This window comes from Mustela nivalis, assembly GCF_964662115.1.
Source record: "Mustela nivalis genome assembly, chromosome: 1".
Classification (NCBI taxonomy): domain Eukaryota; kingdom Metazoa; phylum Chordata; class Mammalia; order Carnivora; family Mustelidae; genus Mustela; species Mustela nivalis.
Window position 1 is genome coordinate 184,206,738 of NC_139020.1, and position 19,196 is coordinate 184,225,933.

A 19,196-nucleotide genomic window follows, 5' to 3' on the forward strand; every position below is an offset into this window, starting at 1 on the left:
GGACCCAATTAAACAAATAACTCTGCAACATATTTGCTTAATAATACAGCTTGGATATGTTCGTGTGTTACAACACATAGCTCTTTTTACTCTTTAATAATTGTCTCATATTTCATTGACTATCCCTTGATGGTTGCCTTCCCTTTTCACCTGACCAATAAAGTGGAGATAGTCTTGAGTTGTGTCATTGGGGTTTTTGTTTGTTTGGTTTTTTGTTGTGGTTTTTTTTTTTTTTAATTTTTAAGGCTTCTGTCACTCCTTGATCAAAATAGCCACTCATGGAGTCATTTCTCTACTGTGACCTCCGTTTTGTCAGAAAAGTCCCTTAAGGGGCACCTGGGTGGCTCAGTGTGTTAAAGTCTCTGCCTTCAGCTCAGGTCATGATCCCAGGGTCCTGCAGCCCCCCTATCGGGCTCTCTGCTCAGCAGCGGGGGCATGCTTCCTCTCCTCTCTCTCTGCCTGCCTCTTTGCCTGCTTGTGATCTCTGTCTGTCAAATATATAAATAAAGTTAAGAAAGAAAGAAAGAAAGAAAGAAAGAAAGAAAGAAAGAAAGAAAGAAAGAAAGAAAGAAAGGTCCTTTAGACCAAATATAAATTCTGTGAGGTACAGATTTGCATTTGGAATTAATGAACTGAGGGATCTACTGTAAGTGGTGCTGATTTAAAAAATTTACACAGGTGCATTTGTGTGGCCTACTGTACGTAGAATGCAGATCAGCACCATCATGGTATGATTGCCCAAAAGAAAATTCTGTGTCCAAGCCCTCACTTCTTTTAACTGAACCTCTTGCACAGAGCCCAACAGGAGCTGAAGTTTATACCAGTTCCGCTTGCCGAGCATGCCACCCATATGTACTGTCAGACCTGTTTTTTGGGGGGTGGGGGAGATAATAAAAAAATGATTTTTTATTTTGCCAACATCTGATAGGGACTTGACATGGCATTAACTGCTAGGCTTACATTTCCGGAAGCAACCTATTTTGTGTTATTGGTGCCAAGTAACACAAAGGTAGTGCGTGCTGAATATGCCACTTACCATTGGCACTCGTTTGCTGTCACAGAACCTCCTTGCCAGGTCAAGCCGGGACATGTGACACATTTATGGTTTTGCACATTAATTTGGAAAGTAAGTTATCGCTCCCTACCCCCAGGCTCTCTCCGTTGTCCTTGGTGGTCACAGTAGCTGAGATATTTTGAAAAGTTTTTGGAAAACCTTCTTTGTACTGGGCCCCCACATAAGCTCCTCATGGGTAATTCAAATCCTGAACTACTTGTACAAGTTTAAGGCAAGCCCCTTGGTCATGGGCTGTTTCTGTAGCAAGGACCACAGGGCGGCCTGAACCACAGGAGTTTATAAAAACGGTCACAGCCATGAGATTCCTGAAGAAAACTAGTGTTGTCAAGGGCCAGTCTTACATTTAGGTGAATGAGGGGTTTAAGGTGCTGGAAAGACATTTTCCTCCTCAATGTCCACTTGGCTTGCTGTTCAGAATTCTACCATTTCTGATTCCTTAAACCAAACCCCCACTGGCCTCCTTCCCCCATTGGCCTGATATCTGAATTTCTACTAATGTCAAGATTTCCACTCTTTGAGATTATATTCCTGACCATAAAAATGTATCATGCATTAAGGTAAATATGTGACAGTCAGTATAATGTCATGGTTTAAGAGTATCAGCCTTGAAATCAGAAAGCCTGGCTTTGAGGGGCATCTGGCTGGCTCAGTCAGTGGAGCATGTGATTTTTGATCTCAGGGTCATGAGTTCAAGCCCCACACTGGTTGTGGAGCCTACTTAAAATAAAAATTTATATATTAATTTATATATATATAATTATATATCAATTAAATATATTTAATATATAAATTAATACATTAAACATAAAATAAATTTAATAAATTAAATATATATACATATACGTGTGTGTGTGTGTGTGTATAAATTTTTTAAAGGAAAGTCTGGCTTTGATTCCCCACTCACTAGCTACTAGCTGGGCAACCTTGGGTAATTTATATATCCTCTCTGTGCCTTCATTTCCTCCTTGAAAAATGGGACTGAAGGCATTCCTGTTTCATTGGGTTGTCAGGAGGTTTGAACTCAGTATTCTCCATTGTGCCTAGAAATAGAAAGCCATTGTTAAGGTTTGCCATTATTATAATAAATACCATTAGGACAGACAAGCCATTAAGCATCGTGGGCTGAGGAAATTAGTTTTTTGCATGTGTAAAAATTGCTTGCCATATAAAAACAGGTTTTTTTAATCTTTAGAGGGAAAATTATGTTTTGATTATTTAAAAGTTCTACCAGGAAAACAATAGGCCCAGGGCTGGAAAAAAATGCTAGATCGGACTTACATGCTAGAATTGCTAATTTAAGCAGAGTAAGAGGGAAAAATCAAGCTGTTTCTAAAAATGAAAATAATTTGGGACGCCTGGGTGGCTCAGTAGGTTGGGCCTCTGCCTTCAGCTCAGGTCATGATCCCAGGGTCCTGGGATCGAGCCCCACTTTGGTCTCTGCTCAGGGGGGAGCATGCTTCCCTCTCTCCCTCTCTGCCTACTTGTGATCTCTCTGTCAAATAAATAAATAAATAATGAAAATAATTTTAAAAGGACAAGGGGACTTACAGCAAGTATAAATGTAGAAAAAATACATAGGAAGGAAATATTACCATGCACAGGATTTATTTCCTTCCCCAGTAGGAGAAAGTCTCATAACTTGGTGAAGGAGATTAACAGGCAAAGGGGCACTAGGTTGACAGCACCCCTTTCTGTCAAACTGAATCAGAAACCACTCTTCCTAACTAGCAAGTGAGGTAGATTGAGGTCCCTGATCTGAACAGAGATTACTTACTTATGCCAGCCTCTAAGCCAAGACTTTCATTGGTCAATTCATTGTCACACCATCCTTTGAGGTAGGTAATGACGATTCCCATTTTCAGAATATAAAAAGGATATGGAAACTGCCATAGCTTTGGTCTCTTACTTGTCACACTCATGATCCTGAAGTAGCCATCAGGGAGAGCCTAGCTCTGAAAATTTCTACTCCTGAAAAAAGGAATCACGATAAGATACTAATTAAAGCAAGTCTCGCCTCTCATGAATGATGATACCATTAAATACAGAGATTATGTCAATTATCCCTGGGGTTTCCTTTGTGTGTGTGCACGCGTGCGCACGCGCCCTCGTACGCACTGTGTTGTGTATGAAAGAATGACTTTCATTAATTAAAAGAAAGACTGGCTCTGAAAGCTAGAAATAATTTGGGGCAATCGTTAACTCGTTCATTTAAGAAACATTTATTAAGTGCCTGTTACATACCACTGAGGGGATACAGTGGGAGACCGATTTGTTCCTTGCCCTCACAACAACAGAAAGTGTGAAACAAAGTTTGACAGGAGAATTTACAGGCTCAGGGGGCATATAACAACCCAGTGCCTCTCAAAATACTCCTAAGAGTTATCAGATTCCAAGCTAGCATATATAAATCTAATACATGTCTATGTTGAATGTGCTCTTTCACAAAATGGTGACATTGTATCTGCACACATTGTATTACTTTCTGATTTGGCTTCAGTTTCAAAGTGGTGGATATGAGCTAGAAGTCCAGGACTTCTAAATCATTTGTACTTATGAGCTGAACCCCAGGTCTGCAAGTCTCATTCCACAAGGTATAGATGGAATGGAACAAGGGGTCGAAGCCCAGAGAGTCTCAAGCGTATATGAATGGGAATCATCTTGGACAAGAGCAAAAAGGGAATCAATAGGAAAAAGGGAATAGGAAAAGGGAATCAGCTTGGACAATAGCCAAAGCCTGGAATGACAAGCAAGTGAGTTAACTTCATAGAACGCCCATGCGCTACTCACTGAGTATCTAAAGCTACCTTACAAACTGGGACTATGACTTTCAAAGTGGGCTTAAGAGAAGTTATTTAGAACTTTATATTTGGCATTAAAAGAAAAAAAGTTCTTTTCTTTTTTGCGGGAAATGACAGAGAGAGAGAGAGAGAGAAAGCCGAAGGAGAAGGAGATAGAGAATCTTTAGTAGCCTCCACACCAGCATAGAGCCCAACACCAGGCTTGATCTCATGACCCTGAGATCATGACCTGAAATGAAATCAAAAGTCTGATGCTCACCCGACTGAACCACCCAGGCACCCCCAGAAAAAAGTTCTTAAGGTGGTATTCATCAGCCCAAGTGTAAAGGCTGAATGATCAAAAACAATGGGGTGAACAGTTTTATATGCCTAGGGGTTCTAGTTAATGGAGATCACGAGCTTTGGAGGTAAAATGACTACAGTTCAAATTCGAACTCAGCACGTTCTAGCTCTGTAATACTGGGCAAATCACTTCACCTCCTGAGTCTTACTTTCATCAGTAAAACAGGGACAATAAAACTCAGACGGCAGGGGGCGCCTGGGTGGCTCAGTGGGTTAAGCCGCTGCCTTCGGCTCAGGTCATGATCTCAGGGTCCTGGGATTGAGTTCCGGATAGGGCTCTCTGCTCAGCAGGGAGCCTGCTTCCCTCTCTCTCTCTCTACCTGCCTCTCCATCTACTTGTGATCTCTCTCTGTCAAATAAATAAATAAGAAATCTTTAAAAAAAAAAAAAAACTCAGACGGCAGGACTGCCAATGGGGATTAATTAGCACAAAGTTCCAACTCAAGAGAATTTTGTGCTATCATCACTAACAGTAAAACTCCTATAACTTTTGGTATACAAATAGTATACAATTATAACTTTCTCTACTGAAGTCAGTATTTGAAAGACTTTTAAAAATACGGTAGGGTCCTCGCCCATGTGGCACGAAAAGGTGACAGTTTTCCCCTCCTTCCACTGCACACACATGAGACTGAATCAGAGAGCACCATGCTTGAGGTCAGACTTGGGCCATCACCCCCGCCCTGCCTAGTGCTTCACCAGAAACCTGTCTAACCCAGTCCCTTGGCTTATCTACCCAGAAACCACCCACCGCTGACCGCTCAGGAAACTATTCACGTTAATTCTGGCTCCAGGCCTCTCCCTATCATTCGGGTGTGGGTTTTCCCTTTCTGTGGAAATAGATGGCTTCGCTTCAATTCTCCTTCCTGCTGTTCCCAGTGATATTCTGCAAACAAAGTCACTTGTGATGTCATGTCTTGCATTCCCATTGGCTAGCTTCCCTCTCTCTAGTGACTAATGTCAATCATCACTCCCCTGGGATAGAGTTTTTATGAAAAACGAGCCAACGAGGTCTTCCACTTAACCTACAACAATGTTCAATTCCAGTAAAGCCTGGGAGAAGAAAATACACGAAGAATGGTCTCTCTGTTAACTCTAGCTGACCTCCAAAAGCTTTGCTTCTTTTCAAGCAAACTTTCATGATGCACCAGTTTATTAAAGAATCCACTTTTCTCCCTGAATGCCAGTAATTCCATACTCCTGTTCATAAAACTATTGTCTAAACTGCACACGTGTTTGGACGTATACTGACCCATTCATTCAGTAAATATTGGAGCCCCTACTACGTACCAGATTTGCTCTAAGTGCCAAGGAAAGAAGTTGTGAAATGTCCGTAAAATAACTAAGATGATTATCATGAAAATACTCAGCATTAGAAAAGGAAGTTACAGAGCCAAAGAAAACTTGTACACAGAAGAGAAAGTTGAGGCAATTCTCTACATGGTATTAGCTAACCTCTTCCAAACCAAACCTCTTAAACCCAGCCATGCTTTTGAGGACTCCTTTATTCATTATATATGATAGTGATTATCAATTTGGACTAAATTGCTGAAACAGAATTCGAATCCTATCTTTCACTAATGAAGGGACCTTTGTCAAATAATTTCACCGCTTTAGACCTTGCTATCCTTATGTGTAAAATGAAACTACTAATATTGCCCGCCTCGTAAAGCTGCTGCAAGAATTAAATTACACGTGTATTTGTACATGGTCTGGCACATGGTAAATACTCAGAAGATGTGGATGATGATGATGGTTCAGACAAAAGATCTGAACCTGAATTTTTCAGATAGTTCACTCCATTGTCCTATGCTATGATTTCAACAGTCTTCCTAACACTTTCTAGTCTTGTTTACAGACGTAAATTCAGAGGCAAGATAATACACTGGAGAAACGATGAATGGACTCTCACAAAGGATAAGAAATTCAGAAACCCAGGTTCTTGGTCACGGCTCAAGGTCACCAAGAGATCCTTGGTATCTTCCTTTCTGATCAGCTCTTTGGAGATGTATCAGGAACAATTTTAAAGAAGAGTAAACAGAGTTTATCTTTGAAATTCAAATCCTAGAAAGGAAGCTAAGCAGACAGAATACACAGAAGAGGCTCTGTCCCTACATAGAACAATTTCTATACTTATCTTTATCTTTATTTATATATAAAGTATAGTATTTATCTATACTTTACCTTTATTTCAGTTTACCTTTATCAAGGGGGTTTAAATTGAAAGAGAGAAAATTTGTTTCATAGAAAATATTGATAAGTGCTATTATTTATCCTTTATAAACTTTCTTTAATTGACATAAAATTCACATATTAGTTCCAAGTACACAATGTAAAGCTCTGATATATGTAGATATTGTGAAATGATTGCCCCAGCAAGTTTAATTAATATCCATCCCTGTCCATAGTTACAATTCTTTTTCTTGTGATGACTTTTAAAGATCTACTCTAGCAACTTTCAAACATACAAAACAATTTATCTTATAACTGGAGCTTTTTACCTTTTGACTACCTTCCCCATTTTGTCCACCTCCTGCCCACACCTCAGGCAACCACCAATCCATTCTCTGTATCTATGAATTTAGGGGTTTTTTGAGTTTTGTTTTGTTTTTTTTTTTTTTTAGACTCCATATGTGAAATTAAACGGCATTTGTCTTTCTCTGCCTGACTTACCTCACTTCACAAAATGCCCTCAAGGTCCATTCACATTGCCACAAGCATCCCTTCTTTTTAACGGCTGAATAATATTCCATTATATGAACCACCATTCCTTTGTCTATTCCTCCATTAATGGACACTTATGTTGCTTCCACATCTTTGCTATTGGTAGTAATACTGCAGGGAGCATGGAAATAGAGCTAACTTTTCAGATTAGTGTTTTTGTGACCTTTAGATAAATACCCAGAAATGGAATTGCTCAATCCCATGGTAACTCCTTTTTAATTTCTAAAGGAACCCTGCTGTGTTTCTGGCTGCACCAACTTACATTCCCACCAACAGCGCATAAAGGTTCCATTTTTTCCATATCCGCACCAAACTTTTTATTTCTTGTCTTTTTAGTAATGGCTACTTTAACAGGTGTGAGCTGATAGCTCATTGCAGTTTTGATTTGCATTTCCCTGATGCTTAGTGATGTTGAGCATCTTTTCATGTACCTGCTGGTCACCTGTATATCTTCTTTGGAAAAAGTCTTTTCAGATCCTCTGACAATTTTTTAATTTTTTTTTTTTTTTTTTTTTTTTGCTATTGAGTTGTGTGAGCTCTTTATATATTTTGGATATTAAGCCCTTATCCAGTATATATGATTTGTAAATATTTTCTCCCATTACATAGGTTGCCTCTTCACATTATTGATGGTATCCTTTGCTTGCAGAAGCTTTTTAGTTTAATGTAGTCCCACTTGCTTATTTTTGCTTTTGTTGTCTTTGCTTTTGGTATCAAATTCCAAAACATTATCACCAAGACCAACATCAAGGAGCTTACCCCTATTTCTTCTAGGAGTTTTATGATTGTAGGTCTTAACACTCAAGTCTTGAATCTGTTTTGAGCTGATTTTTGTGGATGGTGTAAAATAAGGATCTGGTTTCATTCTTTTGGATGTGATTGTCCAGTTTCCCAATATTTTTTGAACAGGTTGTCCTTTCTCCACTGTACATTCTTGGCTCTGTGCCATAAGTCAGTTGACTATATACATGGGTTTATTCATGGCTTCTCTACTCTGTTTTTTTCAGTTTATCCATAAAAGTACTATATTTTTGAGTAATTTTACAGTAAAAGTTCTAGAATATATTCCATCGGAATTGACTAATAGTTTGATTTTGTGATATTTTTTCCATTCCTTGCTAAGTTTGCAATGCTCAGATACTGTGATTATGAGGAATTTTATTTACATAATGAAAAAGATTGTGTTTTAGAAGACATGTGTTTTAGAAAATTATTTTGAAGATTTAAGAAAAAAATCTAAATGTTACCCTTTAAACATCTTTGCACTTTACAGTTTCTGTTTCTGTTTTCCCGTCTTTATACTGTTTATACTCATTAAAAATTCCAGTAATACAGTTAGACAGTGGCACCAGTGGTCCACTTGGGTTAACAACTTTCTTAGGAATTACCAAGTCATTTTTCCCTCTACCAAGAGAAATATAAGCATTAATATTTCAAGAGTAGAGACCACTTCTTGCATAATGCTATATGGTCCTTGGTGTTGGGAGTGCTTGATATTTCCAGTACAGAGGGCCAGCCTACTTAGTAACAGAAAACTCCAGTTCTGGGACACTTTCCTTTCTCTTGAAATTGGTGAAATTAGCACACCCTAGGTTCTTCTTGAGGGCTGGTAAAGGGGAAAGTACTTTTGAACCACCCAGGATTAAACAACTCTCTCTCTCCCCGCCTCCCCTCTCCTCTCTCACTCCCTGCTCTCCTTTCAATCACACACTGGCTCACACACTCCCTCTCTGCTCCGGCTGGTCTAGGTTCCAAACTTGCATCCTAAGGCGGAGGTAGGAGTAGCCTGAAGTGTCGGCTTTGAACTACTCCAAGCATCTCTCCGGCAGAAAGGAAGACGCGATTGAGAAATCCCTCCCCAGACTGGTGCTTCTCCGCCCCCAGCACCTCCCCCTTCTCCCCGCCGACGCTCGAGCCCGCGACGGTCCCCTAGCACTCCGCCCTCACCCCTCTCTCCCCCATATCTCTAAACCCAGTCTGAGCACCAAAGTCCCCGCCCCCTCTCACTGCCAAGAGCCGTTCTTAACCTTTTTTGGGCCGGGGACCTACAAAATGCTCTGGACTCTCTCCGGATGGGGACAGAGAGGTTGGGGGAAGAAAACAGCTGGACAGCTTTGTGAAACTTTCAAAAAACTGATCTGAAAGGCACCCCGAACTTCCAGATTAGGAACCCCATCTCGAAAAACTCTTGACTTAGGACAATCAGATCGAAAGTGGAGCTCAGATGCCACATCTCGTTCCCACTGGGAAACTGTAGGAAGGAGAAGACGGTCCGGCACGGGGTCACTTTCACTTGTTAGAAACCAAATGAAGGGGAGAGACAGGGACAGAAATTCATAAAGGGGGAAAGAGAAGAGGGAGAGGGCTGTTATAAAGACAAGACGACAGAAGGGAGGAAGGAGAAAAGGGACAAGAGAAATGGGGGAAACAAGGACACAATGGGAGGGAGGCGACAGCACAGTGGCCGACCCGGCACAGAGCGCGGCGCACAGAGGCGAGGGCGAGGAAGCGCGAAAGAGCAGAGGGAGGAGAGAGGAGAGGGGTCAAGAGGCAGAAACTGGAAGCTCCGGGAAAGGGAGAGAACTTTCTCTACTCTCCCTCCCCAGCGCAGGGAGTCTCAGAAAAGCCGATCTGCACGAGGTGGCGGGGAGCGCGAGCGGCTGGCCCCCGAGCACCGGGCGCCTCTGACCTCCGCCTCCTGCAGCCCGCGGCCGGCTGCGAGACTCGCACGGGCAGCCGAGGAGGGGACTCCGTCTCGAAGGAGGCGGTCCCCACTCGCTTCGTTTTCTCCTCCCCTCTCCTCCCAGAGGCGGGCACCCGGGGTATTTGAGCGGCGGAGGACCCGCGGCCCCCCCGCCTCCGCCCCCCCAGCCCCCCATTCAAGAAGCCGCTCCGCTATCCCGGGCAGCACAGGGCGCCCGGCGCGCCTCGGAGCGCACGTTCCGCGCCTTCTCCTGCCGGCTCCCTGGACATTATGCGGCCGAGCAGCCGAGCCCCAGTCCTCCTCCTCCTCCTCCTCCGGCTCCTCCTGCGGCCCGAGCGGCTCAGCTCTCGGCAGGCGGCGGCGTTGCTCAGCCGAGCGCAGACGGGACCCTCGCGGCGAGACCTCAGCGACTCCTAAAGTCAAAAGTTGGCGGCGGGCGCCAGGCTCCGCGCGCTCACCGCGGCCGCTGCCTCGCGTCGCCGCCGCAGCCAAGCCGGGCAGGAGGGAGGGGGGTGGGAGCCACGGGGGAGGGGTGGGGAGCACCATGCAGTTTGTATCCTGGGCCACACTGCTAACGTTCCTGGTGCGGGACCTGGCCGAGATGGGGAGCCCAGACGCCGCGGCCGCCGTGCGCAAGGACAGGCTGCACCCGAGGCAAGGTAATGAGGCTCGGGCCACCGCGACCCCTCCGCCCTAATCGCCACCTCCCCAGCCTCTGCGTCCGACAGCAGGCACCCCGCAGTGGAGGCCTCTCCTTTTCCTAGAAAGAATTATCTATGGCTCTACAACCTCTCCCTTTTTTAGGTCATTTCCAGCCAATTTCTAGAGAGAGCCGCTGTAGAACAAACTTAGTCTCCCCCAGCCCTCTTCGCTTGTAGTTTGATCTTTCCCCTTTCCCACCTCCGTGCGGCAAACTATAGTTACTTAGTAACTGGGGGTAGCAGATAGTGGCATGTTTTATTTGATTCAGGGTATTTGTCAGAATCTGAAATTATCTTACGTATTTTTTGACTTTGTTCATTGCTTCCGAATGGTGTTTCCTCAGAGTCCAGCCTAGTAGTTCTTGGCCGTTCCTGGCACATAGTAGGTGCTCAGTAAATATCTGTGCATTGGCTGAGGGTGAAGGCATTGGCTCAAATAGGCAAAATAACTGTTGGAAAATAACCCAGAACAAAGCCCTCTTCATTTTTAATTAAAACTTGGGGGGGAACTGGTTTGCAGAAAATGGAATTATTGGTTCATGTGTCTCTGCTCTTCCCTGCAGTGAAATTATTAGAGACCCTGAGAGAATACGAAATCGCGTCTCCCATCCGAGTGAACGCTCTCGGAGAACCCTTTTCCACGAACGTGCACTTCAAAAGAAGGCGACGGAGCATTAAGGCTGCCTCCGACCCCTGGCCTGCCTTCGCTTCCTCCTCTACCTCTTCCCAGGAGCATTACCGCCTCTCTGCCTTCGGCCAGCAATTTCTATTTAATCTCACTGCCCATGCTGGATTTATCGCTCCAACGTTCACTGTCACCCTCTTTGGGACGCCCGGGGAGAATGAGACAAAGTTTTATTCCGAGGAGGAAACGGAGCTCAAGCATTGCTTTTACAAAGGCCATGTCAATACCAAGTCCGAGCACACGGCGGTCATCAACCTCTGCTCAGGAATGGTGAGTTGGTGCGCGCCACCCCCCTCCTTTCCCTCCTCTTCACCCCTTTCTGGAAGGCGTAATTGATTGCTCTCTAGCCTAAGACCCTCACTGTGCCGAGTTTCTACTTTGGCTTTAAATATCCGCTAGCAGCTCGTATGCATCCTGAGGTTTGGGTGACAAGCCCAGTTCGTGTGCTTACACTGGGGACAGGCAGACGCAGCCGCCCCCAGGGGGTTCGGAATGTTTTGGAGCTTTCTAGAATCCGAATTCAGGCTCCCCAGCTCTTTGCCCAACGCTAGTAGGCGGCTTGGAAGTCGGGTTTCCAAATTCCGAGAGTTGTCCTTTCCTGCAGCAAACCCTGCTGCCCAGGAGCGGAGCAGCTGAGCGTAGGGAGGACCCAACTCCTTATTGGAGCGTCTTGAGTCAGGGGTGTGGGCTGAGGATCCCCAGCCTCGGGTATGGGGAGTTCCTTCTCCGTGTCGTGGAGGGCGGTGCGTAATCTAGAGTCCGGGAGATTTCTCTGGGCCTTTTTTCACGCGCCAGAAACCCTGAGGCCGAACAGGATTGACAGGGAACAGGTCCGTCCCAGGAACGGAAGGGTGGGCCGAGGGCTCCGGGGGCGGGGAAGAGGGTGGAGCCTGCCTTCGACGCTTTGAATATGGATAGAAACTGGGAGTGGGGGTGTGGCGCAGTCCGACTCTGCACCCTGCTGGCGGGGTGGCCCCAAGAAACAGAAATAGTGGGGGAGAGCCTGGAGAATCTGCCCGTATGAGACTTCGGTACTTCCGGGTTTTCTGCCAGCATATGGGGTTCCAGAGAATCGAAAAGACAGAGCTTACAACGCATGTTTCCCTGCAGAGGGAGGGCTAGTAGGCGCAGGCTGGCCACCTCCCTGCACTGCAAAATACGCACGTAGCAGGTTTTCCGAGCGGATACCTCGACCCTCTCCTGACCTACCCCTCCCCATTTGCTCTCCAGTTGGCCCCACAGGGCAACAGCTTTTTATCCGCCCCCCCCCCCAAACATTTGAAGACCTGCTGTAAAGTTCTGGCCAGAGGGAAAGCGGTCCTTGACTTTCCCAAACGATGTGCGTTGCTACCACGCGCGTGTGACGCAGAAACTTTCCCGGGTCAGGTTCTCCCAGCGCAACGCGCCGTGCGCACTGCGCCCGGGTGATGCGTTTACTCTTCCCCTGAGGACCCACATTCCCTGTCACCTTCTCTAAGAGGGAGCACGGATACTTACCTGGGGCACTCGGTTGCCCCTTCTGTGCGCTGTTGGTAGATTCAGCGTCCCGGTCTAGATGTCGCATCCATCTCCACCGTCCTATGGAAGGGTGGGAAGAGTCTGGTGGGGAGCCAGGCAACCTTGAAGACTGGGGTGGGGAAGGTTTTAGCCTGCTGGGATACAGGCATGGGGATGAGCCCCTCCAGCCCCCAGCAAAGCGCCGGGAGCTGCGGCTCTTGGTTGAGCTTGTTTGGGGTGGGCGGAGACGGCAGTTTGACGCACGGGGGGGTAAGGGGGTGCTGTAGTGAGTCATCGCTGCCCCAAGACCTAGGGCCAAAGCGCAGGAATCTTTCCATTCTTCAAAAGGTTATGGCCAGAGTGGGCTTAGGTCAGGCATTGGAACCCAGGTCACCAGAGCACCCCTAGAAACTAAGATTGTAAACCCCAATTCCAGACCTTTACGGATGGGGCAGGGATTGTACGTAAAGTTTGTAAACAACCTTTACTCCTCCTCCCTCCCCGCCTCCACAGCCCACTGAATGGCCCTGGCAGTTGTATAAATACTTTGCTGGCAGGACCTTGATTTCATCTGGCAATTTTAGGTGGTAACTCGCCCGTGGGTATGCAAGTGGTAACTCTCTTGGGGGGCATAGGGCCCGGGACTTAAGAATGATTGTATAGACCGTGAAAACCCCCTTCATATTGCATTAAATTTCTAATCTGCCTTTTCTGGTAGAGAAAGATCCAGAATACATCTTAAAGATAAGTGCACTGTGTGTTTCTGTCTTCAGCGCTTAATCGAGCTCCAATCTCATCAAGCTCATCCCTTTCTCTTCCTCCTGGAATTTGTCTTTCTTCCCAGGACTTCCCACCACCATTTCTATAGCAGTAATATCATGAAGCTTCTAGTAGCCCACCCAGGAAATCTCTCACTCTTTATAAAGAGTGAATCTAAAAGTGCCAATCTGCACAACACACACACACACACACACACACACACACACACGCACGCACGCACTCACACACCCCACCAGTTATCATTTTCCCCGAATTCGATCTTAGATGTGTATCTCACCGGTCTGAACAAGCCCTGCCCAAATTCTAGACCTCTTTACTTCTCTGCTCCTCTCTCATTTAGCGTTGTTTTCTAAGAAGTATTTCCATCTGGCTTCTCCTCCTTCAAGCGTTCCTCTCTGGTCCCTGCCACACACCGCTAACAAATTAAAAGCTGCTAACAGATTAAGAGCCTGGTGCAAGATTATATGACTCCCCCGTTCACTCACCTTACCTAGTGGCTCCCCATTGCTCAAAGAACAACTACTAATTCCCTCCTCAGATGATTCAGACCATTTGTGATGTGCCCTCTCACGCCTTACACACCCGCACGCTACTCTCTTCTCTTGGGGTTTCCCTCCACCAATTCTGTGTATCAGTCAACCTGCTTTTGCTCCTTTCTCTGAATTTCCCTCCCACCCCAGTCCTACCTTATTGCCTTTGGGCTTTTGGGTTTACTTGGTCATCTCCCCCAGTATCACAGGCTCCAATCCTACCCCTCTTTTAACGTGTAGCTTACACAGCTTCTTCCCCAGGACATCTTGTCCTTCACAGACACTTGTACCTTTCCTATGATGCTTCGTATGCTCTCCCTTGTATTATAGTTCTTGGTACTCAACGATCTAACCCTTTCCTTGGCAGCAGGGTCAGCATCAGAGCATTTATCCCCCATGTTGGAGCCTTGTGTATTATATTTAGTAACTATATTGGGATAAATGGACACTGTAACCAGGAAAAGATGACTCTTAGAGCGGACATTCATCAAACATCAAAGGTGTCTTCTGTGACTCGACAACAAAATTAATTCGGCATCATACAGATAACACTTATTGGACTCTTCTGCAAAGCACTTTTTGTGTGCATTATCTCACCCCATCCCAATCCTCAAAACAACCCATTTTACAGATGAGGAAGGACTCTGAGGCATAGAGAGTCAGAGGCTTGCTCCAGGTGTCCTGACTAGTAACTGGCAGAGTTGGAGTTCCCACCCTGTCTTTCTGACCCACGTTCCTAACCGGGGACCAGAGACTGGATCTGTGTTCCTAAAGAGACTTTGGAAGTTCTTTATAGAAAAGGTACTGGACTAACGTCAGGATACCTGGGTTCTAGATTCAGTACTGGCACCATTCAGCAGCTGCTTCTGTATCACGGAAGAGGGACTTTGGACAAGTCACTTCCTCCCTCTGGGCCTTAGTTTCCCCTTTCAGTAATGAAAGGTGCCAGATCACCATCAAAAGAGCTCCCAGGTTCTTTCCCAATGGTTTTGTCTCTCTGGTAGATTGCACATGTGTAAGCTACTGCTCTGTGCCCTGAGAACACCCGAGTTGTATATTTAAAACAGAGAGAGGTGCCCAGAGCAGTCCTCCCTTTAAGCCGACAGCTCATGAATCACGCGAAAGGCTTTTGTAAGAATACAGATTCTAGACCTCACCCCTGGAAATTCCAGATCTGCAGGTATGGGGTAATGCCACAAATCCTTTTTTTTTTTTTTTTTTCCAAGTCCCCAGGCAATTTTGAAATTTAGATAGGTTTGGAAACCCCAGTGTCTTGGCCTCTTGCTTCCCAAACTTTATTGAGCCTCAGAATACCTTGGAGTGCTCATTGCTTGTCTCCCGGGCCCTACCCCCAGAGATGGGGATTCAGTAGACCAGATTTAGGGTGGAGCATGATTATGTGAATTTCTAACAAACTCCTAAGTGTTGCCAATACTACCCCTGCCATTCAAGGACTGTCACTTTCATTGTGTCTAGAGGAAGGTAAAAGGGCCCTGGGTTTTTTTTTTCTTTCTGTTGTTGTTTTTGTTTTGTTTTGTTTTTGTTTTTTAACAACACCATTGAAGAGCTTGATTTCTTCCTTTCAAGACTTACCACTGCAAGGCATGGACAACTTTTTAATGCTCTTGGAGATATGGTTTGGGTTGCTCAACCTTGAGGCATAGTTTACCATCTTGTGGGTGTGTGGGAAGGGGAGAAGGAGCTACCCATTTCAGGGTGCTTAAACACATTCTGTCCTGGTGGTTAGAGGCTAACACAGCAACCAGAAAGCTGCTAAGGTGTTCTAATCCCTTACAAAGTGTCAATTTGCTAAGCACTTTCTGTGCATTATCTCATTTAGTCTGCACCATAAGCCTTTACAATAAGTCCTTTTGTCCCCGGTTGACAAATAAGGAAGCCAAAGCTCAGAGCAGTTAAGGACCTTGCCCAAAGTGGGCAGGTCAGTGTCCAGATTGGGATTGGAACCTAGGGCAGTCGGATTCCAAGCCTTGTACCATTTCACTCCCTACTGAAAGGGAAAGGGTGTGCAGAGACTCACCTGTCAGTGTCACTGGTGGGACCTCCTGGAGTGCCTGAGGTGGGTCTCTGCTTTCTGGATTTGAATAATGATAAGGCTTCCGTGAATCAGCTTTTCCCTCCGGAGCTCACACTTGTCCCTGCATTTCCAGGCTATCTTCACACACAGAAACACTCTCTTGGAACAGCCTGTATAAGTGAGTATGACTAGAATTGGGTCACTGACAAGGATTTCTTAGAGACAGATTTGCATAGCAGGTGCCGTAACCTAGAGTCAGCTCAAGGAGAAGGTACCGTCCTGGTGGAGTGCAAATAAACTCCTTTCCCGAACAGGTGGACAGAGAGTTCAGTGTTCAGCAGCCCTCACGGGGAAGGGCTTGGGGGAAATACCACCCCCACTCCTTGGCAATGTTCCATTTTGTCCCCCTCCCTGTGGTTGAGTTCTGTTAAACCAACCTCTCATCCCTCTTCATCGGCAGCTGGGCACTTTCCGGTCCCATGATGGGGATTATTTTATTGAACCACTACTGTCCATGGACGAGCAAGAAGATGAAGATGAACAGAACAAACCGCACATCGTCTATCGGCACAGCACCCTGCACAGAGAGCCCTCAGCGGGAAGGCGTGCATGTGACACCCCAGGTATTTCCTTCCTGCTCTGACAGAGCCCCCCAGCTCGGTGAGATGGGTCAGTGACAATACTACAAACACGTACCTCTTCCACAGGCTGCAAAGTGCTACCGTTCACATTGTCATTTACTCAGTTTTCGAGCGAGGTAGGTATTTCCTGTGGCACAGATGTGGAAGCTACAGAGAGGTTTAGTAACTTGTCCCAGGTTGCACAGCTACAAACCAACAAAGCCTCGATATGAGCTTATCTCACTCCAGGCTCCCAGTGGGCAAAGCTGCGTCTTGTTGAATTTGCTAATTGTTAGGATTCGGCTTCAATAGTCTCTTCAGGCTCTCACAACCGTATCTTCAGTCACCAATGGCTTATGTTCCCTGTGTGTCTTGGTGTTTTCTGTTCCTTTGGGATTTTTTTTTTTTTTTAAACCAGGTAGGATTAACAAAAAGGTGAAATAGTCTCATAAACGGAACTCAGCAGAATCTCTTTGTGTTCATTGGGGTTTTTCCTAACCACATTGGTTATCAGTTTTAGTTGTTGTTCTAGACTTCAGGAAATAGCAGAATAGAAGTGAGGATAGCACTGTCAGGTTCTGTCACAGGTGCCTGTGCCCACCCCTGGCTTTCCTTCCCTGATGGCCACATTCCTTGAGGCTTTGTGCTAACACGTCTGGCCATTGTCAGGGCTGTGTCATTCTGGGCCCCTCAGAAAGCTTATGTTTGTGTATGTTTCTCAGTCTACGGCCTTGAGGCAACTTTCCACTGTCTTTGAAGCCTGGTTACTTTCTCTTTGATGACGGCTTGTCCCTAAAAAATTGTCCCTAAGTTTGGTCCTGTTTTAAGATGTTTGCTAAAATGCTCTTTTTTAATTCTAAAATAAGGATTTCTAAAACTTTGCCCCTTTCCTTATTCTTCATTTTTAGAAGTTGCTTCTCCAAATTAAATAACTTCTCAAGGTCTTTCTGGCATCTCCAAACAAGACCCGAATTCCAAACCAGCAGAGGGTTTCCTAAAATGTTTCCCAAATGATCGCTTGTTTCGTCTTACATCTGTATTAGGTCCTTCCTCTGACGGACTGTGGTGTCCTATCCCCTCCTGGAATTCTTTCTAAATAAAAGAAGATAACATGAGCTGCTTATAACCCAGAATAGCCAGGCCATAGGGTGTAGCATTGTAGCCCATCTAGTGCCATGTTCCTCCTCCCAGGGCTGAATGGAATATAACTGAAATACGATGTCGGTTAGACTCATGAACGAGCCAAGGGGTGAGCTGGGCAGGGGGAGGGCTGAGGGAGCGGTGTACTCAGAAACCACAGTCCCAGCAGCTGGCCTGGCACCAAGACTGCCAGCGACCAGGCAGTGTAATGGCGAGATGCATATCCCATTTTTTTTTTGGCCCGTGCTAGTGAGAACATTGTCCTTTCCTTCTTGACTTCCCAAAGCTGAATTAGCAAATGCTTCTTTTATGTATGTGAATTAACCTATATATAGCATATGATAGAAAGGAAACGTGATTGCTTTCTTTCTATCTTATTAATGTATATTCAGAAGATACTCAAGTAAATAGTATGTTCGTTGATCAATTTATCGAACAACAGCACTTGGTGATAGTCTTCTGCCCTAAAGCGGCAGCAAACCAACATTTAAGAAACAAACAAACAAACAAACAGGTCCTTCTCTATACTGGCAATGTGCAAAGCACTTTACCTACACGACTTTAGCGAATCCTCACCACAACCCTGGAGGGCTGGTACCGCTCTTACCCATCATACCCAGCAGGGGAGCAGAGAGGAAGCACCTTGCCCCAGACCTTCCACTACTCTATGATGACAGCCCATGTTTGACTTATCCCATGATCCATTTTCTCTGTGCAGGTGTGATGTGTATGTGTGCGTGCGTTGGGTGTGACAGGGAGAGAGAGAGAGAGAGGGAAGTCTTACTTCGTGCTCTCATTCAAAAAGTCCTTAAAGTTCATTTGTTAGAAATTAGTTACCTAAATCAATCGACATTTGATTTTCTGGGCCAGAGGACAAGTCACTGTCAAGTCCTGTTAAAAACACAAAGAAGAGGGACTATGAAAAGGAGAAGTTGGAGGACAACAGAAGATGCTTTAATTTTTCAAAAAAAAAGTTATTTGGGTTCATCCTTCTTGGCATTGGGGCCTTTCTGTGTCACCGTCAAAAATCACTCGTGTCAGGTCTCAGTTTTTTTTTTCGGGTGTGTCCTTGCCCGTGACCAGTCTGGCTGCCCTTCACCCCATGAGTTGGGTCAGGAGCCCAGTGGTCTTGATCGGCTCGTGCAAGGGTCGCTGCTGGACTCTGCCACTCTGGTTTCTCTCTTCCAGCTGCTTCTGTACCCCTTCTTTGAATACAGATGCAGGAGGCTCAGAACAGTTGGAAAGAACTTTGGGATATGGCAAAATTCACCAGCAGCCATTACAGGGACGGACCAGCAGGTCACGGAAGCATCCAAAACCAGGTAGCCTGTGCACAGGGAAAGAAAGTAGGTGGTGGTCTTGGGGGGGGGGGGGTGCTGCAGGGAGAAGTCCCTCTAGCCAGAGCAGAAAATATCCTCTACGAATATTAATCCAGTCAGCTTTAGGGATTTCCCCCTAGAGCAGTGGTTGGTAGCCAAGGGTAAACTTTAGAAGCATCCTGGGAGCCTCATAAAAACACTGGTTCTTTAAACACACACACACATACACACACACACACCACACAC

General features: G+C 45.6%; 1 protein-coding gene and 1 long non-coding RNA gene across 13 annotated transcripts in view; one reads left to right on the forward strand and one right to left on the reverse strand.

The window, feature by feature from the left end:
- Positions 1–12,926, reverse strand: part of LOC309862847 — a 385,689-nt gene extending 372,763 nt beyond the window's left edge. For 2 of the 8 annotated variants that reach the window (XR_014310743.1, XR_014310744.1), the window contains exon 1: positions 12,527–12,923. This is a non-coding gene — a long non-coding RNA (uncharacterized lncRNA). Of the gene's footprint in view, positions 1–12,526 lie in introns of all 8 variants that reach the window. The other 6 variants (XR_014310741.1, XR_014310742.1, XR_014310745.1 and 3 more) reach the window with 6 other exon arrangements.
- Positions 8,960–19,196, forward strand: part of ADAMTS9 (ADAM metallopeptidase with thrombospondin type 1 motif 9) — a 166,309-nt gene continuing 156,072 nt past the window's right edge. For 2 of the 5 annotated variants that reach the window (XM_082726986.1, XM_082726985.1), the window contains exons 1-3: positions 9,756–10,302; positions 10,908–11,299; positions 16,332–16,494. In XM_082726986.1, the coding sequence (XP_082583112.1) occupies positions 10,188–10,302; positions 10,908–11,299; positions 16,332–16,494 (670 nt within the window). In that variant the 5' untranslated portion in view covers positions 9,756–10,187. Of the gene's footprint in view, positions 10,303–10,907; positions 11,300–16,331; positions 16,495–19,196 lie in introns of all 5 variants that reach the window. The other 3 variants (XM_082726988.1, XM_082726987.1, XM_082726984.1) reach the window with 3 other exon arrangements.